The 26,733-nt window shown below is 38.4% G+C and overlaps 2 protein-coding genes and 2 long non-coding RNA genes across 5 annotated transcripts; 2 read left to right on the forward strand and 2 right to left on the reverse strand.

Moving 5' to 3' along the window:
* Window positions 1–9,079: 9,079 nt before the first annotated feature.
* On the forward strand, window positions 9,080–10,806 carry LOC131253175 (uncharacterized). The gene is made up of 3 exons (XR_009174994.1): window positions 9,080–9,822; window positions 9,995–10,106; window positions 10,665–10,806. It is a non-coding gene; the product is annotated as an uncharacterized LOC131253175 (long non-coding RNA).
* A 108-nt stretch (window positions 10,807–10,914) lies between these two features.
* Window positions 10,915–15,149, forward strand: LOC131253174 (uncharacterized). Of its 2 annotated transcripts, none has more exons than XR_009174992.1 (5): window positions 10,915–11,050; window positions 11,519–11,554; window positions 12,965–13,042; window positions 13,981–14,573; window positions 14,696–15,149. It is a non-coding gene; the product is annotated as an uncharacterized LOC131253174 (long non-coding RNA). The 2 variants fall into 2 exon arrangements; XR_009174993.1 differs by having other exon boundaries at window positions 10,921–11,050; window positions 12,965–13,037.
* A 4,480-nt stretch (window positions 15,150–19,629) lies between these two features.
* LOC131253172 (receptor kinase-like protein Xa21) lies at window positions 19,630–20,355 on the reverse strand. The gene has a single exon (XM_058254055.1). The coding sequence runs from the start codon at window positions 20,308–20,310 to the stop codon at window positions 19,876–19,878; it is 435 nt and encodes a 144-aa protein (XP_058110038.1). The 5' UTR covers window positions 20,311–20,355; the 3' UTR covers window positions 19,630–19,875.
* Window positions 20,356–21,531: 1,176 nt separating this feature from the next.
* LOC131254195 (putative receptor-like protein kinase At3g47110) lies at window positions 21,532–26,305 on the reverse strand. Its single transcript, XM_058255195.1, has 2 exons — window positions 23,455–26,305; window positions 21,532–21,536 (listed from the first exon to the last, which is right to left on the reverse strand). Exons 1-2 carry the CDS (start codon window positions 26,303–26,305, stop codon window positions 21,532–21,534), a joined length of 2,856 nt encoding a protein of 951 aa, XP_058111178.1.
* Window positions 26,306–26,733: the final 428 nt, after the last annotated feature.

The raw sequence follows: 26,733 nt of genomic DNA on the forward strand, positions 1-26,733 counted from the left end.
TTCCCTTTCTTCCTTTCCTCCTCTTTTCCTTTCTTTCTTCCTGCTAGAATACATCCAGTAATGCACGCCTAAGCCGATTTGACTTAGATCCAGTCGAACTAAGTCAACTCAGTGCGGTTCGAACGGTGGGACAGGGATGCCCGCGCCCATGCTCCTCTCTCGTTCTTCCTCTTCCTTCTTCCTTCTGCTCCTCTGCTTCTACTCTCTCTCTCTTTTCTCAACATAGATTAGTTTTGACTCGGCCCAGACTCGGACCGAACTCGGTCTAGACTCGGCAGTGGGTTAGATTTTCATCAACCAATCTAACTCATCAATCAAACTCGGTGAGCAGCCACGGTCGACTGGCGACTGGTCCCATCTCTCATGTCTCCTTCTTCTTTACTTCTTCTTCTTCTTTCTCCTTTCCTTTGGTGAGACAGGCACACTACACGGGGTCAAACCAGCAGCTAGGAGTAGGTGGTTCACCGAGTCGCTCTAGCCAGTCGGATCGCCCAGACATGGCAGTAAGCCAAACCGCACCTCTTCTCTCTCTTCTCTTCTTCTCCTTTCTCTTCTTTCTGATCTTATCTTGCGACCAGACGGGGGCTGGACTCAGTCCAGATTCCCAGCTCGAACTGTGACTCGAACTGATTGACCAGTGTGGAAGGAAGAAACGGTGCACCCTCCGTCTCTTACTGCCTTTCCTATTTCAAAAAGGGTCGCCATAGAATCTGTCCATTTATAGGCTTTTCCTTTTCTAGAGCTTTCCACAACTAATCACCAAGATTAACGTTCTATTTAGCAGAAGAAAGGCTTAGAAACTCACCGTAGGAGCTCGTTTAGATGGCTTGGATCAGTGAAAGAGTTACCTCTTCGAAATATGCTTCACCTAGACAAATCGGGGAAGATGGATCCCTGGCCATGGTGCTTTCACACTGGTTGGATGATCCTACGATCTAGGCCATTTGGATGGTCCGGATGACACCTAGTACACATGTGGGGTCCACTCTATGGTGAAAGGAGAGCTAATCATTATGTTGTTTTTACTAAGATGAAGCACAACTCGCGCTGTCTTGATTTCACACCAGTATCTCTTCAATTTCTCACTTTGTTGTTAGGCTCTCAGCAGCCCTAGCTTTAGTGTCCCGGTTCATCCAAGAGAACCTTCCAGATGGCGTGGAATGGTTGAGATCTTGCCAGCCTAAAACGGAAATATTCCCTTCGCCTTTTGGCTGGGAATAGACATTTGCAGAAATGGGTGACTCGGCTTTTACGGATCGTGCGGATGTGGCTTCCACTATTTCTAAGGCGAATGACACCGCTAGCAAAACAAGGCGCCGTGGTCTTTCCTCTCCTCGTCAATGGCTCTGAGCGCCACTCCGTGTTTGGCCATAGTTCATGGGTGTAGGTGTGATCATCTCTGTTGGTTTCCACCATGGGTTTGGTTGGTGGTCCCGGCTGAGATTGATGAATGGTTTAGATTTCTTGAATGGTTGCTGAGGGTGGGTCATAGTCGACGTGCACAGATGGTACCTGTTCAAATCGAGCTCGGGCGGGAACAAAAGTAGAGGAAACCTCTCCCTTTTTTTTAGTCTTATCGGGTCAACGTTTATATGAGTCACTGACCAGTTCAATGCATGGCGAGTGTACACACTGTGTACACGCTCAGTCCCAAGGTGGGGTCCACCATGAGGTATTTGAGGGATCTACTCCATTTGTCTATTTTGGCCAGCTATTCTAAGGTCTTGGATCAAAGACGGGGTAGATTAAAAACTCAGGTGGCCCACATCTATCAATTTATGTGTCTAATTGATCATTTTGGTCGATTTAGCAATTGTATTGATTCAAGTTTGGACTTCAACGATCTTGGAGATTGTTTGGATTGATCAGGACCGCTCCCTCTATGAACTTTCAATTCTAATGTCTTCATTATAGCATTATCCATAATATAAGTTATTATTATTATTATTATTATTATTAATTTATTTTAGTTTATTTGTTGCATGCATTTCAATCAGGTTGTGTACACATACAGCCATTGTGGGGACCACAATGATGTCTAATAAAATTCACTCCATCCATTTGTCTTGAATAGAGTTGACCAGAGTCTTCGATTAAAGATCAGGCGGGTCCAAAACTCAAGATGGGCCATGCCAAGTGTTTTCTTATCTCATTCTATTGATTCATATTAGCCCAATGGTTGGATTGATTTCAATTCAAACACCAATGGTCAAAAGTCCCAAGAAGTTGGTCAGATGATCAAGGTGCTTCATGGTCCATAATGGACGGTTAGATGGTCAACTAGTGGCTAGATGAGCTTGTAATATGGACTACTAGCTAATTAATAGGTGATTTTAAGGTCTAATGTTGAATTGTTTTAAATTATCAAGCAATTGCCTAATAAGAATCTAGGTACTGATTAAATGATTAGGTGGTCTCATTGTGATGATCAGATGGTGGATCGGCAGATTGAGTGTTGTGGACTTGAAGGAAGGTGTCTTTGATGCTTTGGGTCCCAACAAATGGTGGACCCAATAATCTGATGGTTTGGTTGTTGTCAACAGATGATTGATAGCCAGATTAAGTATCATGGGCCTGATGGATGGTGGATCTGGTGACATGACGACCCACCTTGGATTCTAACGAGTGGATGGCTTCGTCCATATATGAAGATTACTTCTAATCATCAAATTTAGGCTAGAATGAGATGAGTGATTCCATAATTTAGGTTATCAGGTAACACCCGAGTACTGAAAAGTACAGGGTGTTACATGAGTAGACTTTGATGTCATTGCCCGATCTTCGATGTCATTGCCCGATCAAATAGCTCTTCAATGCAATAAAAAATGGTCCAGAACTGTCCAGCGAGTTGAGCTTGAAAATCTAGAATTTCTCCATGTTATCGAATTGGCTTCGATAACATCAAATACTGCCTTCGATGGAATCGAACTTTTCACCCAATTGTCTAGCAACAAACTTGATTTTTCATTAAAATCTCGATGTGATTGATCATCCTTTGATGGCATCGAACACTTACTTTGATGGCATCGAAGTGTGTTTAATGTCATCGACAGGTCAAGTTCAGTAACTCTGAAATTTTACACTTTTAAAATTTGATTTTCTTCTTTCTTCACTTAATTTCCTTAGATATTCGACTCTTAAAATCTTCAATCTTGACCTCCAAGATTAATCATTGCTTTGACAATTATTGAGCATCAAGTCCATACTTTTAACACTCTTTATTCACTTCAAGCTCTCAAAATCACATTGCAAGACAAACATGAATAAATATATCGATTAAGATTATCATGTTCATAAAACCAAGGTATTAATAGGGAGAAATATGCAATATTTGATACTGAACATTACTCGTTTGTATTAATAAGTGGAGCGATCAGTTGGATGTCGAAGCTTCAGTCTATAGTTGTTCTTTCCACAACTAAAGCAGAGTATGTGGCAGTGACAAAGGCATTCAAAGTAGGTATTTGGTTGAGATGAATCATGAATAAGTTGGGTTTTCAGAAGGAAGTCGTGCCTGTAAATTATGACAATGAAAGCGTTATCAATTTAGCGAAGAACTCGGTTTACCATGATTGAACTAAATATATTAATGTTTATCATCATTTTATGTAACAGGTACTTGAGCGAGGCAATGTTACTCTTAAGAAGATCTATGTAAACGTGAATCTGGCGGATATGCTTATAAAGGTGGTTTTTGTAAAGAAGTTCAGATTCTATTATACTTCTTTGGGATTGACAAAGGTTTAATGAAGACGTAGTGTGTACGAAAAGTGAAAACAATTTTGATACTATGATAGAGACGATTAAAGATGGTGATAACTACTTGAAGCGATGAAGCATGAAGATTGAAACCATGTTGGAGATTGTTGAAATCGGTGTCTCCGATCTATGTTGGAATAGGGGATTTCGATCAATCAACAGTTTGGTTTGATTGATCAATAATACCCTAAATATATGAGTTTGCTTGCCGGACAATTTTTGGTAGTTTCGATCGATTGACCATCTCAGTTAGATTGATCGGGATAATTTAGAAAAATCAAATTAGCTCTTTAAACACTTTTAAACATCTTCGATTGATTGAACATGGATGCTCCATTAATCGAGAATTTCTTGATTGATGGTTAGATCGACGACGTGTGCGGTTTTGCATAATTGCGTGATTTGTTGCTTAATTTGGGTGTAACTCTTTATAAGGGTTTGTAATACGGGATTATGGTACGAAGAACTTGCTCTAAATGAGAGTTAGGGTTTTGTGAAGAATTTTCTTTTTTTTTTTCCATATGTAAGTTGATTCTATATTTTATAATTCGTTTTCATAGTGGATTGCTTGTTGCTTTGTGTCGTGGTTTTTTCCTATAAGGATTTTTCCACTAAAAATCGTGTGTTCTCTGTGATTTCTTTATTTGCGTTTATTTATTGTTGTGTGATTCAATTCTGAGGTTACTCCCATGGCCCCAACATTTTTGTGGGTTCTTTTATGTAGTATCCCATTATACAACTTAAATATTGTAACACCCCAAACTTTTCAATACCCAAGTATTAAAAGTTCTCAAATGTTATCATAAAATTTAACTTAGTATGTACATGTGTACGACACCGATTTAGCCAATCCTAACTTTACATCTATTCTCCAACATGAATCCGACCATTGAGAATGATCTTCATTTATAGATTAAGCCATTCGACCGTTGATTTTAAGACAAGATCATCATATGTCCAAGTATTCTCACTTGTCCATCATAACCAACCATCTACTTTGAGTTTGGACCACTCGATCATAGTAAACTAACTACTTGATATTTGCATCCGCTTGTACACATATCAAATTGAGATTTTGATCCGCTCATCTTTTCACTACCTATGAATATGCTTAACTCACCATTAAAACTACAATTTGAGAATAAGACACATGTGAACAAGTCACTTAAATCTAATGGTATACATGTTCTGCCTCTTGATCACTCTAAAAACCCACTTGTCATCATCCATTTATAAAACTGACCGTACACCCACTCACATACATGACTAGAGTACTAACCATCAAGTTTTTATATTTTTAATATGTCATTTGACCATCTATTATGTTGATTGATATATGTACATCTCCTAGTTAATTTGAAAAATAATTTTTTATTCATAATGATTTAGACATAAGTTCTTTTGTAAGAATTACTTAGAAACATGCCTATAACCATGTAGAAACATTAGATTTCACAAAACTCTCATATCAGCAATAATTACGAAAATGCCATTAACCTAGACCTTTTAATTCTAGATCACGTGGCTCCCATGATCCGTTTGATGTGAAATTTTATACTATGCATATGTATCATAAATTAACCATATATGTCACATTTCATCCCTTAGATTATTATAAAAGTGACCCAATTAACAAATCAATCCTGTAACCGTTGATTTTGGTATCCATCGAGTGAAGAAACCTCATGGGTAGTTGTAGTAGAATATTGCCCTTCATATAAATGACTTAGATTGCCCATAATATGAACCAAGTGTGAAATATGAAGATCCCACTTTGGTAGGCTTTTCCTTATACACAAAGTTATCCTTAGGCTTACCAACTCTTTATAAATCTAGATCTTCAGATTTAACCACTTCCTTCTGTCCATCGCAACTCAAATTTATACTGGACTTTGGTCTCATATAACTACAAGGTTATACGAAATTTAGGCCTCGATTTATGATCTTACACTGTTGAAGGTTGAAGCCAGTTTCTTCATTTTGGTACAAAAGGTGAAATTTTAGATTTAGTTTTTTTTTCACCATCGATTAACCACTAAATTTTATCCAACTGTTTGCATATCCTGACTACACATTTTTTTCAAAATTAGGTCATGATCATGAAGTGTAGACCATTAATTGAGATCAAATTCGTTTTGACACCCATTAAGAGAAATTTCAAGATAGGCCAATATAAATTTCGGATTACTAAGAAAATCATATATCCCGGCCATATTCGATAATCCCGACACAGTGGATAAATTAAATTTAAAGAAAGATTGCCAGAAAAGGAAAAATTAGAGAAACCCAATTCAAGTAAGATGTGAAACACACCCCTCTCATACGCTTACTCATTTTAAAAGGGGTGTGCATTCCCCTCTCTACTCACACGCCAGTTTCCAACGCCCAAAGAGAAAGAGAATGAGAAAGAAAGAGAATGAGAAAGAGAAAGAGAAGGAGAAGGAGAAGCCTAGACGCCCTCTTCCTTCTCCATATGTATAGTGTCTTCCTCTTGCTCAAGCGATGTCATGATTCATGTGGAAGATTTTTATGTTGAAGCTTTCTTACATGGATATTTACTTAGGGTTTAGATCTAGAGCTAAGGTGAGGAATTCCTTTAAGCTTATCTTGATTTAAGTTGATTTAATTTATCTTGCTTTTTACATGCTTTATGTTACTGTGATTCTCTCCTTGTAATTGTTTGATTTATCACTATTAATTATTTATCCCTTGGGAATTATGGTTAAGGTATGAACCTAATTATGCGTGATCTTTATTAATTTAAGAGAGGCGATGAAATCAGGCCTTGTCCCTTCCTCTACCAATTTTGTTGAGTTAGCCCTTGCTACTGTCCTCTTTGTTCAGTTAGTCATTGCTACTCTTCTCTTTTGTTAAGTTAGCCCCTGTTACTCTCCTCTTTTGTTGAGTTAGCCATTGCTGCCATTCTCTTTTGCTGAGTTAGCTTATTACTACTCTTCTTCTTTATTACGTTAGCATTGTACTATCTCTGGCTTGGGCATGTGTCTTGGAAATCGAAAACTCTCATTATTCAATTTATTTTTCTATTGATGCAAGTGATGTGTTAGAGGTATCACAACTAATGATTCAAATATTTATCATGGATGCAATGCGTTACGGGTAGCGACTCTCTTGGTCGGCATGTAATTTCGTGGGTTGGTTAGCATGGAGCATAATCAATGTAAGTAAATCGTCATGCGTGTGACATCACTTAATCAGAAACATAACATACAAGTACAATCAAACAACAAGGAGACAAGGATAACACTCGTGAATCTCAGCCTCTTACTTCCAGGACATCTCCTCACTACCAAAAAACAGGATAAAGCCAACGAACTTGGGGAGGTTTTGGCTACGACTAAAAGCCGTCGGTACCGAAGGTTTTTAGCTGTAGCTGAAACCAAGTAACGGTGGACGTCCGATCTCTACTTTAAACATGTGTTGTGGTTCAATGAGATTTATTTAGAGATCATTTTTGAATTTCATTCTTTTAAGAATGTTTAGAAATTGATGTACGGTGTGGCTTCTATCGAAATCCCTTATTTTCCTCGCCGATTGTTCCTCTTCTTGCTGTTTTTATTCCAGAATCCCTTCCATCTGTCATTGCTTTTTCTCTTTTCTTCTTGTGATGTTGCAAGCACCCAAACGTTTGGCAGAAAGGCCCGTTCATGATCTTTTGATACCTGCTGACCTTTGTGTTATAGGCTTACGAGAACTGCTCCACATGATTCTATTTCTCCATGTTTATTTGCGTTTTTGAACTATGCGTTTGATCAATAAGCTCATTGACTCAAGGCGTTTGAATTCATTTCTATGGATATTTTTTTTTCCCTTTTTCATGGAGATTTGCTAGATCTAGAGATAGGGTCTGCATTTCGGAAGGTTAGAATGAGAAAATGGTTTTTTTTTTTTTTTTCATTTGAATTTGCATTATCCATACGCACACAGAGCCCTACACATCTGCACGTGGGCACATGCATGCGAGGTCCAGATTCTGCATCCAACTGATTAGATCGTATTCCAGGGCCCACGAGTCTACCCTGAAAATTAGGTTGTTCTGCTCCTCAGGCATGGAATGTCTACAAAAAGGCTTTTAAGGAGTGAAAGAGCCTACATTTTTTGGCTAGGAGATATAATCAGGGTGTTTTATGTTTTCTGGATCTATGATTGTCTCTGTTTTTCCTTTTCACCCCTCTTTTTTGTTACTTTATTTATTTATTTTTAAAAAAAACTTGTATCGTTTTTGTTGATTTTGTTTTCTTTTTTTGCATAAAAGAGCAATACTTGTTGTAGTGCTATAATATTGAAATAAATTTACAAGAATGTTATGGTAAATCGAGGCAGGTTGGCCTTCACATTTGATCAACCAAATCTGCCCACACTGCAAACAGGGCTCATTTGTACAAATCCTCTGCAAGATCTTTCGCATGAACTATTCAACCAAACCCACTTCCCACCATAATGGACTTTTCACAATTACTGCCATCAGCCTCAGCATAAAGATTGATTCATAATGGACAATATTACAAATATTACTCAGAGAAATATTATTTAACTTCCACAGGCCATACATTCTTCTTGATTTTCCAAGGAGTAAACCACCAGGGCCCTTTTGGCTTCAAGATCATCATCCATTGCCTTAGCCTTTTCCTTGAGAACAGAGTTATCCACATTGAATTTTATTGCATCTGCTGCAGCCCGTGTTCGCAGATAATACATCCCACTTTGTTAATGGTCTCACTTAACATCAATAAGATTTGTTATGGCCCACCCATTGTTTGATCATCATATAACCTTACATAACGATGTGCATTTCCTACTATCATAACATTGTAAACTTAATTGTCCAGAGAATGTTGTTGCTCAGAAAAACCAACCATTTCATAGTAGAATATGTATGATGTTTGGAATGGCGTGTGTGGAATTGCAACTTGGGCTTCTTAGAATGGTGTCATGGCCAGTTTGGAAATTCACTCTTTATTTATCTCAATACAATATAATTGAGCATCCAAATGCGCCACTGTGGCTACAAATCCATCTGCATCAGATACTTGTGAGTTTGGGTGTGAAAACATCTACTTCAGATACTTGTACTATTCAAGATTTTAAGGGGATTAAATAATCTCCATTTGGCTCTTGGTTTGTTTAACCTGCATTCTTTTTTGTTCTTCACATCATGAAATAGCCTAAATGGGTTAATTAGTTTTGCAAATTAAGCATTTCTTGGAAGATGTACAAATAGATGGTTATGATAAAAAAAAAAATGCAAAAACAGTCCATGACACTGAAAAGGGTCCAAATTTTAAAGTATTGTGATCTTCCACACTCTGTGAACATTTTAAGCTTCTCCTTTCCATTCTAGGTCCCACTATATGAGCTTTCATTGGTACATTTTGGGTACTCTTTGCTATTTTTTCCATGTGAAATATTGGTTCATCTCTGTTTAATCTTATTGCATCAGTACATAGTTGGGTATATATATATACTCACACACACACACACACACACACACACACACACACACACAACTACATTGAATTCTTGTACAAGTGGCTTCTCCATGCATGGATATGACTCTAACGAGGATTTTCAATCATTTCTGTGTCAAATGTTTGTGCTTATGGGAAGGTTTTAAAAATTGTTCCATACAACACAATTTGGTTTGGTCCGAGTTATATCAGTTTTGGCTTTGGGTGAGCACTGTTGTTTTTTTTTTTTTTTTTTTCTTTTGTGAGCACTCTTATGTTTTCATATTTTGCAGATGTGGTTTATTCTTCAAACGACACTTCTTTCAGATTTTCCCCTCAGAATGATGCATTCACTTTTCTTTAATGCTTATTGGTTTATCATGGTTTTGAGTTGAGAGTGGTTATTTGTGGATCTGAATTTTTACTTACATTTCTCCAAAACTGTCCTTGCCACAACTGACATGTTTGTTTGTTTGTTTTGTTTTGTTTTGTTTTGTTTTTTTTTTTTGGTCATTGTAGATTCTTTTCAAGTATCCTCCTAGGAAGAGCTTTGCCGCAAATGACATGTTTGGTTTTGATCTGTTCAGACCAGGCAAAGGTAAATTGGCTTTGGGTTTTCTGATTTCTGTACCATTAAAAAGAAAGGAAAAAAAAAGATACATGCACAGATTATGAGTATATTAATGTGTATTTTGTATTGGATTGTACTTGCCTGTAAACAATACCTTTCGAAATGTAGCATATCACATATGGGCGCTCTGTTTTTGTAGCTGGATTGAGGAAATCAATCAACGGCAAGCAGAAGTACTTGATGCCCAACTGACGGTTGAGCAGCTTCAACAACAATATCAGTTGCTCATGACCCAAAATGAGATGTTGAAGGTGTGGGAACTTGCATTTGGTGGAGCTTTAGGACAGCTTTTTAGTTCATCAATAGAAACTCTCACAAAAATCAAAAAGACATCTCTCTCTCTCTCTCTCTCTCTCTCTCTCTCTCTCTCTCTCAATTGCATTTTTCTTCATTCCTTACATCAAATTACCAAATCTTGTTAATTCAAAACCATCCAAATAATTCAAAACCTGCAATTTTCTGTTTGACAAGCGCTGAAATGGGAATCTTGAGAATTCGTTTTTTTTTTATAAATTCAGCACAAGCGCATGTAGGCATTTCAATTTCTAAAAAAGGTAGAAATTTACAGGTATGGAATGATGGCATGTTTCTTTGGTACTAGGAATCATTAATACGCTGCTGCTTGGTATTCTCAACATGTAGGCGTTGATATAACTGGTTCCATCTTTAGAGCATATTGCATTTCTTAGGATAAAGATGGTGTAGATTAATATGAATCGCTTGTAAGTTCCACTGCTTTAAATTAATGCTTTTTTGAAGATCTATCTTGAAGTAGTAAGCATAATGGTAAATTATTATAAATTTTCTAGTTGGTTGCAGTATGCTGAGCGGATTCCTATTGGGTTGGAAAAGGTGATTCGAACAGTTTCTTCTGAAACGGTCAAGCAATTTTATAATATATGGTACCATTTACACAATATGGCTGTGGTCACTGTTGGAGATTTTACTGATACACAGGCTTGAATTGGTCAGATTCAGATTTCCCTCTTAAAATGATAAATACTTTTTTAATTCTCAGCTTTGTGACATGTCTTTCTAAGCAGTCCAATTGTTTTCTTGCAGTGTAGTTGAATTGATAAGGAGTCACTTTGGGGGAAAAGTTTCAATCTCCACCCCGCCACTTATACCAGAATTTCCTGTTCCATCTCATGGTGAACCACGCTTTTCATGTTTTGTTGAATCTGAAGCTGGTGGGGTCAGTACTCTGAAGATCTCTGTGTATTTATTTACTGATAGAATACTGTGTGTTTTCCAGCCATTCTTGAATGGTGGTGACTCATCTGCTGTAGACTGGGCATACATGTGCATCAATTAAGACCTAGACTCTAGCACATGATTACCCATACTCGCAATGGGGCCCATGATTCAGACAATCTGGATTGATAAAAATGTCTGCCATGTGTAGCGCGGATTAGTCAACATTTAAAAGATGGTGGGAATCACACAGTAGTCTAGACTCTAGCACATCTATTTATGCATGCGCAAGTCAATACAGAGACTCAAACATTTGTAATGCATACAGAGACATGCATGCATGGAGGCCTAATTGTATTCTTGTTTGTGAACATGAATACTCTAATTGTATTCTTCATAGTTGTTATTCCTGCACAAAAATTAAAGGTTTTTTTTTTTTTTTTAAAAAATATATATATGTTTTCCACAGGTACAAATTGAAAGATCCATTGATTTAAGATCCTAAGTAAGAAGCACTTTTGGTTTTATTATTCTTGGTTGCTGATTTTCTATGTATAACATTTCATAGTAAGCAATGTGATTGCTTGACATCTAGAGTTGTTTTGACGAGGGTTTTTGGGATTTGGATTCTTATGGGAATTGGGTTTTCTTCTTTTAATAGATGGATTTCTTGTTCTCAACCAGCTTCTACAAGCGTGCAGCAACTTGTGTACAGTTGCACTAGCATGGTATGTCTAGCCACTTCTACAAGTGTGCGGCAACTTGCAGATTGTATGCATAAAGGATTAAAGGCCATTTTTACTTGATTTATACCAAAACCAAATTGCAAGCATCGACAGAGAACATAAGAAACTGTTACGAATGAATTTAGCAAACTTATAACAGAATTATTTTATGCAGAGATTACCTTAATCCACTTCATTCATTTATTGCATTTTTTTATTATTATTTAAAAAATCAGTGATAAATTTGTTGCATTTTGAATCTGTTGTACCTAATAAAATAAAAAATAATAAAAGAAGTGTGATGAATATGTAATGTGAAGTGCTTATCATTTTGAATCTGCAATGTTGGAACAATTGTGATGCTTATTTTTGGTTCTTGAATGGCCCATCTACAAATAGCTTTCTCATATTTTATACTGAGAAATTGTAAGCACTTCACATTGTTTATGCCAATATAGACGTGCAAAGCCTGAACCATTCATTATGTGGGGTCCACTGTGAACATGTCATAACCTGAAGTCTGGCAGATACATTTACCATGTGGACTATACTTGAAGGATGTGTGGCTGACTTGATGAACACCAGCTTGTTTTGGCAAGGCATTTTCATGTGGTACCACTTGATGAATGACATGGATCATGCATGTATTCAATATGCAAATCTGCTGGTGTATTTCAATTGGTGGGGCCCACTGCGAATTTGTCCAAGCCTGGATGCCACACATGTTTTTCATTCTCTGTGTAACCATCATCTGGACCCACTATCAACATGCTCCAGTCCAAAAATTAAGCTGGACAAATCATCAACCAGACCACTGGCATACTTATATTGTTGTGCTTTCTTGTACATTTTTCTCATACACATGTATACCACCTGATTAGCAGACCATCCTGGTTTGGATTAGGGCATTCTCATGATTGGCCTCACCATATGAATATCCCAAATCTTTCGCTCGTCTATTGGAATGTGGGTCACAAATCTACAGCAATTCCCTTTGAATCCCTATAAGAAAATAGGGAATACTACTTGTTTTATAAGGCTTGGTGAGGCAAAGGTATTTTTTAAAAAAGCAGGAGTTAATTTTGATATACATGTGTATGAGAACGTATATATATGTATGTATATTTTATTTTGTTGCAACTTGAACCAAGTTATGGAGAAAAGCATCTAATGGGCTTTCTCTATTGCAGTGACTATTTGTTCAAGCTCTTGCGTATTGGAGATTCTGGTGTTGGCAAATCACGTCTTCTTTTGAGATTTGCGGTAAGGTCTCTAAGGATACTCTTCTTTGCTCCTACCCTTTTGATTCTAAAGAACAAAGGTTAATTGTTTTTATAATCTTTAAGCATCTGGTGTGTTATTCCATACATATACATACTCCAACATGCAGCAATTGTAATCAGCGTCTTGTACAATAATTGGATACTAGTAGTAAGAGCTATGCTTATTCACAGATGCATTGGCAGCTTTGCATTCATATGTGATAAAAGCTGTTCATTCTATTCCCTTGATAATCTGTTGTCTTTTTGGTGCTTTCCTGTTCAAGCTTAATTTCAAAGTTGTAACCTCGAACATCAGTTCTCAGAACATTAGGAACTCCACCTTGCTTGCTTTACATTTTTTCTTCATGATGACACTATGCTGAACAATTCTTTAACTGAATAAAAAATTACATATTGTGGTGACATAAGATTGGATAATACAAATGTATTTTGAGGAATAAATGGAACCATACACTTTGTTGCTATACATCATACACTACATCTGTGGGTTTTTTTTATACCATTGGATCCAGTTATAGCAAATACTTGATAGTTGATAGTTTACTTTAGCATGAATGGTAATCGAGGCCTCACTAAATTATTGAACCAAACTCAAGTTAAATAGTGTTTCTAATAATCTTGGATTCAGCTATGTTTTATTTATAGTTATACAAGATAGCTAAATATATGATGTGATGGTTCTATTGTTTGAAGTAATTTATTGTGTTTAGAAGTGATTGTATTTTCCAGGGGTGGAACAGACCCATCCCATCCATGCTTCACTCAACTGAGCATCTCTGCTTATGGGCCTCATGGGATTATGCATAGTGAATGAACATGAGTTGAACTGGCCAATTGGCAGTACTTCAGACTATATAAATCAGGTGTGTTCACCTGGAGGTCTTGTTTATCTCATATGTTTGCCATGTCCACACATGTGGAAGCCTGCGGAGGGGCTGGGGCTGACAATATACATCGACTCCCAAGGTGGATGAGTGCAAGTCAGCACATGGGTGGAACTTCCTGACAATATACCACAGCTTATGGTTGGGCCCTGGCCCATCTGAGATAGCACCCATCTCGAAGATCATCTGAAATCATCGTCTCCTGATATGTGCCAATTGACTGGCCTATGGTACTTATAAGTGGATACTAATGGAACCTGCATCAATGGCTATCTGGTACTTATTAAGTGGATACTAATGATATTCTATTTCAGCCTGCCACCACTAATGGTAAGCAACAAGACTCTCTGCTAAAATTTTCCCTTTACATTTGGTTTGTCATGTTGAGTTGTGCTTCCATTCTATGGATTTCTCCTCATGGTGTTCATTTCCTCATGCTTGCAGATAGGATCCACAGCAAAATGGGTGAAGGTTAGTTTCTGCAACTAAATAATCTGAAAACCTCCCCTTGTCTACTTGCATGGTACTTTCAGCAGTGTGCGCCTTTAGAAGCACAGCTTGTAACCAGTTTGGCTGCCTGATTGGTAGTTCCAAATGCAAGATCATGCATCTGGAGAATGCTGTGCCCCCAAGTATGTTTGCAGTGAATCCAATTGAGTCCTTGAGTTTCTTTTCCTCAGCAAATTAGTGTTTGAAAGCAGTCCTATTAATGGTCATTATTTGGTTTACTATCATTTTTTTTTTCTCCTAAAAGGCTGGTGAGTTGGCCAAAAATGTTTCAAAAATGATTGATTCTCATTTTGCAGAGAAGATTGATATGTCAGAAGTGTAGGTAATTAACCATCTCATAATGGGAGGATTGCCACCTCATGTTGGTTTGCACAAGTTCTTCAATTCACGTGCATGAAATTTCTATGTAATTCTGCAGGATAAGTTCTTAGTGGTGATCACAAAAGCATCGATTCCATTAGTACATGGTCTATAAACTAAATTTGATACTGAAATGGTTGCAATGACAAGTGTTCCATGGGGTACTCTTAAAAGTGTTGGTGACCAATCAGAGTACGGTTCCACTCTCCTATTTTGTTTGATGCATCATTTGAGGATCAAATGAAAGAAATGTCATTCTTTTTGTTTGAACCAGCGGTGGTACATATGGATGCCATCTTTCAGCAGTATATGCTAGCTTGTCTTCCGTTTCTTGTGTAGACTCGCCTTTTCAAATAGGTTGGTTGGTTTGGGGCTTTGGAGAAATGGGTATGGCTAGTTTTAGGTTGGTGGTTGGTCCGGGGCTTAGGAGAAATGGGTACAGCTAGTTTTGGACGTGTGCATTGATTAAGAAATTCATTTTCATTATTATTTTTTATAATTTAATGAGAAACGCCGACGGGTTTTGACAATCAAAAACACTACAGTTCACCGTGGCCGAGATGTCAGCTACAGCCAGGCCAAGAATCTTGTATCTTCACAAGGACACTCAAATCCAACCATCCGTCGATTGACCACATAATCGTCAAGGACTATCGATCATTATGATCAATTTAAAATACCTTTACACCCAGACTACTGTTGCTTGGATCCCTCCACGGCCCTAGCCTGGTTGAGCTCGAATCATTCTTTATAGCGAAGGTTGTGAGCCACTTATTGGAAAGTTTGGTAATTTATACTTGATGGTGGATAGAAAGATCTTTGCTTTATTCGGACAGTGAGCTGGTTTTTTTTCTCAACGGACTCATTTGAATAAGCTTCAAGTGGAGAGTACTGGTTAGGAGTGTGTTTTAAAACACCGACGGTTTAAATCCGTCGGTAAGCAATGCCCATGGCTACTTTTCCGACGGCCTGCCCGACGGCTAAAAGCTGTCGGAGAAGGTCAATGCCGACGGATTTTAGCCGTCGGCTGTCCTTGAGGTAATCACACGTCGGTGAATTTTCATAGTCGGGTTTCCTAAAAATTATATTTCATATTATGATGATCACTGTGTATGATAAGCCGCATACACTTTACTGGACATGCATTATATATATATATATATTGGTTGCACATACTAATACCTCTTGCAATGGTGGAGTATAAGATGTATCAGAACCCTGACAATGCTTTTATGAATCTCTTGAATTATTGCTAATCTTAAAAGATAACCATCACTATGAGTAGGGCGTTGACTCTCTTCAACCGTACAAATGATGCAAGTGATGTATAGATTGAAGACCTAGAGAACCATCTCTCTATGAAAGATTTCACTGAATGAGTAAGATGATAGTTTTACGACTTAATTTTATTTATATTTTTGCTGCGAACTCGATAATGTGACAAGCTCCCATTAAGAGGGAATTTGATAATTTGTTGAATTCTTTTACTCTAATGAAATAATAAATACAATCGATTTTATTCTTATGAATGGTTACCTTCATAAATGTAACTGGATGTGAATGGAAAAAAAAATATGATGCAATTTTTAAATCATACAATTCATTCAATTATTAACACCCGATTTTCTCAGGCACAAGTATTAACTCTGGCTGTGAAAATTTGAGATGTTACAAATAGGCATATAACCTAAGGTTGACCTAGGCGCATTGATGCACTTCATATCTTGAGTGCTCTTAGATGCACAAACCCTTGAATAACTGATGTCGATCATCTATCAAGTTCCACAGACATTTCATTGTCTATTTGCTAAAATAATGGCTATATTTCTTCTTGCAGTGGCTATGAATGACACACAAGTTCTTTTATTTCTTTGGCTTGTTATTCTCGTCATTAGTTCTGATGTTCATAATTGGTTTTGGCTATCAATTCACTTGGAATAACTTATGGTCACTAATAATATGACCTTTAACTCTTTTTCCTTGAACATATCCAGTCTCTTTAACTTCTAAATAATCTAGGATGTCAAACATTTCAATTTGGGAGTATTGTTGAGAATCCTCTATCCATGGTAAGGCTCACCATAAAAATAAAATAAAAATAAAAAATTGGGTCTTTTAAAATTAAGACTAGCTATAGGTTGGGCCTGGACCTAGAAAAATCAACAATTTGAAAATCAACTTATGGTCACTCTAATAATATGACCTCTAGCCATGATAAGGCCCACAATCAAACATTTTGGGTCATTGAAAATTAGAGGTAGCAATGCGTTGATCAGACCAGTCCTAGAAAAACCAAAATTTTGAATATGACCAGCCTGACCATTCAAAATCCTAACCTAAACTAACCTTTGATCTGACCATTGCCATTGCATGCTATTGAAAATAATGCCAAACCAAGATTTAAAGTAGTCTAAATCTGGTAAATCACACCATATGTATCAGTATCACCCACGAACAATATAGCCCGAAACAGCTTGATATTATAAGGGAGAATACCTAGAACACCTATTTAGAATCTGATTCAACTACTAGAGCACAAATGCATCCTTTTGCACATGTATGGATATTTTCTAGCAAACCTTAGAAAAGAAAAGGAAAAAATAAATAAAAGAATTATGAATGAGGCTAGTCAATTTTCGTTGACCAATAGGGCTGCTAGAAGGGATGATCAGATGACTTCACCTGACATTCATGGATTTTTAGATTGGCCATGCTAAATGACTCAAAACCATTGATTTCTTAGTTGAATGTAAATCGCTAAAATATTCTATCAAAATTCCATTTACTGATGGTTGGGACATCCGGAATTTATTAGGATGAGATCCAAGATTTTATCATATGCGTGGTCACAACTTTTGAGATCCATTTCACTCACTGTTAAGTGTTTTGTAAAACAAGCAAATCTCTATTGCTTTTGTGCAGGGTGACCTACTTGAATGTGGAACGGCTTGATTTTTAAGATCCAATCTCATAAATAATTTCATCAACTGATTAAAAATCTGGGAACTTCTTCTCAGGTTGCTTTCCAAGATTTGCAAATGCCATGCCCAAATGCATTTGGAGCCTTGCCATCTACATGCATGCACGCATGCCAATACAATGCAAGGGTCTAAGATGCAAACCAACCATTGTGTAGGCATGAAGTTTGGACGTTATTGGCCTATAAATCCGTCTGTTGACCTTATAAAATTACTTCTAGTGTATAACATCTCTTATTTTAACAAATTCTCTTCTTTAGAAAAAAAAAAACTTCTAAAATTGTTTAGGCCACTCATTTTTCTTGCACATTTTTGCTCACCTGAGTGAAACGGCCTTGTTTTGAGTCACAAGAACTAAGAACTATGGCTCAGCTATCATAAGGCTCAGATGTCGCACATACTCTACACTAATGGGGAATGTGTGATTTCATGCAATGGACAAGGATCTATTTGCGCGTGGGCCCAGTAAACCTGTGCTTTCTGACACCATTCCGTACTAACCCTCCCTGCCAACCTCTGCTGATATTTCTTTCAACAAAAGAAGTGAATTCCTCTCAAGCGGCTATCAATCCATGTTTCCAGATGGAGAAGTAGTTGTAATTGCACTTATTGGTATGCACAGTCTATATGTGCCATTCATTACATCAAAGACTACCATGGTTTGATAATTCTAACCATCTTGTTAGTGGTGAATCAACATACATCTGAAAATGGAGCAATGATTCACATTCATCAAGCAAAAGAACTTCATCAGTTGAGTGTTCATTGGATCCTACAAGTTTTTTGTTTTTCGTTTGCTTTTCTTTCTTTCTTTCTTTTTCTGCCAAAAACATAATGGGAATCATTGGATGAATGCTTCATCAGACTAATATCAAGTTGGAAGTTGGTAGTTCAGTAGCTAAATTAATTCCTTAAGATTGAAATATCATTTTAAAACTTTTGCATAAAATATATTTGTGATTAGAGTTGGGCATCGAGTCGAGTTGGCCCCAGTCAGGGTCGATTTGAACCAACCTGACATTGAAATAGACATGATTCGAACTCGATCTGACTCGGTACTGAGTCCAGCATGCCTGACCCGATCCGAGTCCGGGTCTAGCCCAAAGTAACCTGAACCGAGTTTGACCCGTTATGACTGAGTTGGGTCAACATGACCATTTTGTAGGGTTTAGGGTTTAGAGTTTGGGTTTAGGGTTTAGGTTGAGGGTTTAGGATTTAGAAATGGTTTAGCTCGATCTAGCCCGGCTGCACCAGAGCCAACCCGGACGACCACAGCCAACCCGGATGCATCCGAGCCAACCTGGGCCAAATACCAACACTCGACCCATTCTAATTTATCATTCAGTCCATGATCCCAATTTCATAACACTCCCAAATTACAGTACCCTAGCATGATCTATTTCACAATAATAGATGAAAATCATAAAATATAAGTCTTCCCCAACGTAAACTTACCTTGATTAGTTTATTTGAAGAGCTAGGTGGCTGTCAGGCTCAGGAGAGGAGGAAGGAGGGAGGGAGAGAGGTCAAGTTGGGTGCGACGAGTAAGTTAGAGTGTGTGTGTGTGTGTGTGTGTGTGTGTGTGTGTGTGTGTGTGTGTAAAACCCGAACTCAGGTCAAGTTGGGTTTCTGATTGAGTCGAGTTGGTATTAAGTCGTTTCGGGTTGAGTTGAGTCGAGTTACTAGGTGATCTGAACTCAACTCGGTTTGAGTTCGAATTGGGTGGATCGACTCACCTACTCGGTTTGGGTCGAGTTGGATTTGAACGAGTCGAACGAGTCAAGTCTGCTGAGTTGACTCATCCCATGCCCAGCTCTATTAGTTATTAAACATCTTTGTAACCCAATAGCATTCTTATAATAATAAGATGATGTGTTTTTCTTATTAAAATCATGATACAATCTCCCTTCCCCGACACACGATAAAACAAAGAAAAAGAAGCACATCTTCTCATATAATCACTATCAATACAAGCACACTCTTATGGCAAGGCTAAATATATCAAGAGGTTGTTTAGAAAAATATTCAAACAAAAAAAAAATTAAAAAAAATTGAAATCTTTCTCAACATAACTATCAATAATAACTTAATAATGACTAAGGTAAGATGAACCTTCATCTAATATTTGCGACCTAACTTGTTTGTCTCGGTGAATACCAGTCCCAAGATACAAGTCCTTGATTGCATGCATTTCTACAACAATGTCTCTCATCCGCATCCGTTCTCTTGGAGATTCTACAGAGCACAATACACCAATTTTGACCATTGAAATCAAGCAGCCATGCATTCTATTTCTTCTATTGACATGATTTTCATTGTGCTGAGTAACTTCAGCTTCTTCTATGAGCAGTTGTGGGTCAACAATCTCCATTACTTGTTCAGGCAAAGCCAACTTAGCAAAATGATGAAGGCTTAGATTGTCCTTAAACATGTCATCAGTTGGCCCCTTTCCGGTGATCATCTGCAGTAGAAGGATTCCATAGCTGTAAACATCTCCTTGTGTAGATGCTTTACTGCCCATTGCATACTCTATAATTTATACATGTCAGTTATATTAGAATGTAAGTGGCCATTTAGATATAAATAATATTAGAGGTTGAATTTAGAGAGAGAGAGAGAGAAGAACATGAATATTTATTTGAACAAGTAATGCAACGCATATCTTAACTAAAGATATTATCAAAAAAGAATTCTTTATACCTTATTATGGTGTTATTCATCTCAACACAAATTTAACTAAGCATATTAGCAAAAAAGATTTCTTTATACCTTATTATGGTGTGATTCATGCTGGGTGCAAGTGACTAGTTCTTGGCATATCTAAATCATTAAAATCAATGAGATTTTGATGCCAACAAGTTTGATTCTCGCCGCACGTGACATGAGTCGTTCATACCTGAGGTTATTTTTTGACCTCGATCAAGATAAAATTGGGTTCAGGTGTCCATCAGGTCCTTGTACCTTCGTTTTGATATAGGCTTAGGTCAGGTCTGAATCTAGTCTTGGTCAAGTACTTGACTGTGCCCACCCTATTCATGGATTAGATTGCACTCATGTACCACTTTTACACATGCATATGGTGTGTAATAGGCTCCCATACGCACCTGTAGCTTAGCAAACCTCATTCCACGCTATCCAGGCTATACACCTTCATTTAGCTTAGATGAAGGCTTGGGCAAAAGCAGAAAAACACCTTATTTTCCAACTCAGGTGTGCACCGGTAAAAATCAAGGTTGGGCATCCCCTCCCTCTTTTTTGTAGCCCACCTCTTTTTTGGCCCCATGAGTTTCGATGGGTGACTCAACTACTGGATGGATTGGATTTTGTGCACACATCACATACATGTTCTCAAAAGGTTCGCATGAGTTAGAGCGGGTTTTCACAGAAAATTTATGTACACATATATAGTTGTACATCTAACTAGGTTGTGTGTGGGGCCACTATGGTGTTTGTATGACATCTCACCCATCCATTTAGATAATCCCACCATGAATATTGGATGCCCCCAAAAAGGACAATTAAATGCTCCCAAAAAAAGACAATTAGAAGATTTACCAGTGTTCCGCATTCAACGTACAAGAGTGGCCTACTTTATCACAAGAATGATTAGGTCAAGATAAAACACTTGCTAGAGCCTACCTAAAGAACAGGTCTCAGTCATAGATTGGGCATATAAAAACCTAAGTCATTCAATAAGTAAGACCCACTATTAAAAATATGAGACAATACTGTAGAATTTCCTTTAATCTGCCACAGGTATGGGGAAATTTGGAAACTTAGAAACACACTAGTGTTTCATGTTCAAGGTACGAGGGTTGAACGTACACAGGTCTTCCTATTCAACCTGGAAGCATAATTTCATCTCAGTACATGTTTGAAATGGCCCCAGCTCATGGATGGCTAGGATTTTATGACAGTGTACCGCAATTGCATGTGCTATTGTGGTACATGTGCCACAAAGAGAATCCATCCATGTTATAACCCAGACAACTTTAAATTGAGAAATTTGATGTTCTAAGCATGTGTTTACATGCAACATTTTTCCTTGCCCATGTCATTTATGTAGAAAATCCAAGCTGTGCAATGGGTGGGAGATGCACGGTGAAGATAACTTTAAATAAAAACTAGGATGGTCCACTAATCAGGCAACCTGAACCATCGAAATTAAGGAACAGGGCCGATGGTCTGACTCACAATACGACCGTGGCTTGCCTAACATCATTGTTGGTCTAATGTTCACATGTCGTGACTCACAATCACCTTTTATTAAAAAAGAAATCCATACACGTGATACAGAGATGAGGTTTGAAATTTTAAAAGAAAGCATTGCATGTGAAACATATGAAAGTTGAAATGCAAACATCCTATGTGAACATTGCTCATATATATATTCACTATGTTAATTGAAGCCTTATGGTAGTTCCCTAACTACTAAAAATAATAAGAAGTTTAACTCAGGCAAAATAGTGCTAACATGGTTTGTAAGAGATGTGAGCAGTGTGAAATGCTCCTGAAGTATGCAGTAGTCAGACTACCCTAATGAGTGCACCAGCCTTACTTTTGTGCATGGTTGTCTTCAAGCTGTCTCTACCCCTTTTGGGGTGTGTATAGAGACAGAGCAGGTTTCAAAGTCCATCTGGTTCGAGGACAAGTTATGCTCCACCACGAATAACTTCAACCTCTTAAGTGAATGCGATTTCCAACCACAGTAGGTTGGGCACACCCATGATGATCACTTGATGCAAAAATCAGCTCCATCCATTCATTAGGTGGATCATATCTAGAAAACTATATATATCTCGCCATTGATAAACAGACCTGCTCAATTAGTAATTTAGCTCATTTTTTCTCAAGGATATACTCGCAATGGACTAACCTATTGCACGGATTGGATGTTGCAAGTACATGAAAGGTTGGAAGTTATCTAATGGGTGAAATATATTTGTGGTTTACAGAGAGAGTGATGGTCCCACCAGAGTAAAGGAGTTGGTAGCTCCTGTGGGCCTTATCATGATGTTTATGTGAAATCCACTTGACCATTAGGTGGGTCACCTCATTTTAGGCCCAAGGTCCAAAAATCAGCATCATCCGTTATTCAAGTGTATTACATGATTGGAAACAGCGTACTGTACGTGCAACACTCACGCTCCAAACTATCCTGCCTTTGCATTGCCCACCTAAATCACAGATGGGCCTATACTTTGGTCTACAGGCCCAGTTTTAATATGCCATCTAATGATTAAAAGGGATTTCATATCATGATAATGGGCCTTGTAAAAATCAAGGGCGGAATCGCTTCCAACTTTTAGCCTACTTGAGTCGCAGGTCACTTTGATTTTTTTTTTTAATTTTTCCCTTAGACCTAACTCAGGAGGACACATCTAATAGTTCGAGTGGATTTCACAGTGGGCCATGTCAAAATCAAGCATCCCTCTCCCCAAATGTTTTCTTTGGTACAGCTCACCTAAATCATAGACCAGTCTGATTGTTGAGTCTTGGGCCTAACATGGTCAGACATATCTATTGGTTGAAGTCGATTTTACATGCACATCATGGTGAGGCCCACCTGAGCCCACCCTACTTTGATTGCACATTGGGTCTCCAACAAGCAAACAGAGTGTATGTATGTGCATGTGTGTTAAGGAAATAGATAAAATATTGTTACCTGGAGGGATGTACCCAATAGATCCCTTCATTCCAACCGAGCTGGTGTAAGCAACTTCAGATAAGAACCTGGCTAGCCCGAAATCACCCACACGAGCAGTCATGTCATCATCAAGAAGAATATTGCTCGGTTTTAAATCTCGATGTACGAGTGACGTTTGACAATGATTATGCAGATAATCCAATGCAGAAGCCACATCTATAGCTATGTTTAGCCTTTGAGTAAACTTCAAGTTCCTTTTCAGCTGATCATGACCATCTCCATGCAACCACTTCTCTAGACTTCCATTTGCCGTGTACTCATAAACTAGAGCTTTAAAATCATTGCCCTTGAAATCAATGCTTGAGCAACAAGTTAAGATCTTAACAAGATTCCGATGCCTAATGTTTCTCAAAGCTTCGCATTCGGCCATAAAGCTCCTCAGAGCTCCCTGTCGTTGAAGGTTGAAGACCTTCATTGCCACCATAGTTCCAACACGATCTAGAAACCCTTTATATACGGCACCAAAACTTCCGGTGCCGACCAAATTAGCAGAAGAGAACCCATCTGTTGCTTTAAAGAGCTCCGCATAAGACACATTGACAAAAGGATCCTCGGCAGAAGGCAAAGCAGAAGGTTTCTTTCTCGACTTTCTGACCCGATAAAGAATGGTAATGAAACAAGATAATGAAAGAAGACACAGGACAACACCAATTATGGAGAATTTTACTTTTGAAGCACGAGACATCCCCTGTTTCTTGGAAGATTGGCCAGAGCATGGAGGCAATTGCAATTGTGGAATACCACCACAAAGTTTACTATTTCTGAGTACTGAAACTTCACTGGCATTTCTAAAGACCCCTTGTTTTGGTAATTCACCCTCGAAATTATTGAAAGATAGATTTAGATGCTGCAAGGCAGAAAGGTTCTCCAGGTACCGTGGAATCTTTCCAGACAAGTTGTTGCGTGAAAGATCCAGGGATTGAAGGCCTCTTAGAGTAGTAAATGTTGATGGAATTGGACCTTGAAAGAAGTTCCCATCCAACCAGAGATACTCAAGGCTTAAACAATTGCCTAGCGAGATTGGAATTTCGCCTGATAAATTGTTATTTGAAACATACAAGAACGAGAGAGTTTTCAAGTAACCGACTTCCAATGGCAGATTACCGGTAAAAGAGTTTTTTGTGAGCTGGAGTACAATTAAAGAGGGAAAGCTGAAAAGTTGTTTGGGTAAGCTACCACTAAGATTATTATCATGGAGGTATACGGACTGCATGTACGTACAATTTCCAATACTTGAAGGCACCCTCCCAGTTAGCTTGTTTCCATCTAAAGAAAGTCGGTACAATCGGGAGATGTTTCCCAAAGAAGACGGAATGTGCCCAGATAATTCATTTCTACTCAAGCCAAGCTTCTCCACCTTGTTAAGCTTCCCAACACCTATGGGAATTGTACCTGTCAGAAAGTTATTCCTCATTTCCAGTACTGTTAAGCGGATAAGATTCTGAATACCAGATGGGATGCTTCCGAATATCCTGTTTTGTCCCAAAGTTATCCATGTCAGTTGGGTCGAAAGATTAGCCATGGAGTCAGGCAACGCACCACTGAGATTATTTCTGCTTAGCTGCAGCACTCGTAAGCTACTGCAATTGGTTAAAGAAATGAGAAAACTCAAGTCACTCGCTTTTCCAATTCCAAGTTCATTGCCCCACAAACGTAATTCGGAGAGACCCTTGAGGCTTCCAAAATTCGGAGGCACAGATCCACTAAAACTATTGTTACAAAGGCTAATAATTACAAGTCCCGAAGCATTGGATAATGAAACTGGTATTGGTCCTGTGAATTGGTTTGATCCTACTCGAAGCGTTTGGAGATTAGGAAGAGTGAGGCCCAAGTTAGGTGGAAGATTTCCATGCAATCTGTTGCTTCCCACGTCCAAAATCTTAATGGAGGACAGATTGTACAGCGAGGGAGGAATCGTACCTGACAGTTTATTGATAGCAATTGCAAGCACCTCTAAGCTCACCAGCCGGCTGAGCTCACCCGGGATTCTGCCCTCCAGATTGTTTATTGGGAGATAAAGGAAAGTAAGAGACGAAAGGTTTCCAAGTGAAGGTGGGATGCTTCCTGTAAGATTGTTGTGACCGAGGGACAATCTGGTGAGCTTGGTCAGAGAGCCAAGCTCAGTCGGAATCCTCCCAGCCAGCCGATTTCCGAAAAGACGAAGGACTTGGAGATCCGAACAGTTGATCAGATTTGCTGGAATTTCTCCGCTGAATGTGTTGTTTGCCAGATAGAGATACCGCAAGCGGAACAAACGGCCAATCTCTTCAGGAACCGTGTCGTGGAAGTTGTTGGCTGAGAGATCGATTATGCTGAGGAAGGTGAGATTCCCTATGAAGGGAGATATGGGCCCCACCAAGTTATGGCCAGTGAGGTTCAAGGCGGTGACCCTTTGAGGATGGCGGTGACCACCGCATGTAACTCCTTGCCAGTTACAGAAGTGGAGAGTATGATTCCAAGAGCTCAAGGAACGGAGAGGATCGTCGGTTATCAGGTGTTTCAAGTGGAGCAGAGCAACGCGATCAGTTTCGTTGGAGAAGTGAGCGTCAGATCCGAAGAAGCATTGAAGGTGAATGGAAGTGAGAAGGAGAAATGACCAAAATGCCCATAGGCTCATAGGAGGGAACTCCATTATAGTGTTTGTGAATGCAGGAAAGCCAAAGTGAGAGGAGACAAATATATAGAGTGGATTCGAGATGAGGAGTCTAGTAACCAGCAATGATGGATGATTTTGTGCAGGTTGTCCAGGTCCAAAGGAGCCGCGCCCATGAGGTAGTACCCCACCAGGACCTAGAGAGAGACTGTCCATCTTGTCAGGGGCTATGTGGAGCTCCCACTTTAATTATATATTCAATCTAAGCCGTCCATCCATTTTAAAATATTATTTTATGCTATGACTCAAAAAGGAGGTAGATTGAAGGCTTCCAACGGACCACACCACAAGAAGAAGTTGGGATTGAAAGCTTTTTTAAGAGGCCATAAAAGTTTTGAATCAAGCTGATATTTATGTTTTCCCTTCATGTGTCGGTGAACTTACCAACGGGTTGGATGGAAAATAAACATCGCTGGCTAACCTGGCCAAGGCATCAGCCAAAAATGATGTTGAGAGGGCGACCTCAATGTACCGTTTCACAATTATTAAATGGACAATCTTCACAATAACATAATTCTCTTTTGCATTTGCTGTTCCAGAAATATTGTTGTGAAATTGATTAAGCATTTCATCTCTCTCTCTCT

Source organism: Magnolia sinica, chromosome 8 (assembly GCF_029962835.1).
Source record: "Magnolia sinica isolate HGM2019 chromosome 8, MsV1, whole genome shotgun sequence".
NCBI classification, from domain to species: domain Eukaryota; kingdom Viridiplantae; phylum Streptophyta; class Magnoliopsida; order Magnoliales; family Magnoliaceae; genus Magnolia; species Magnolia sinica.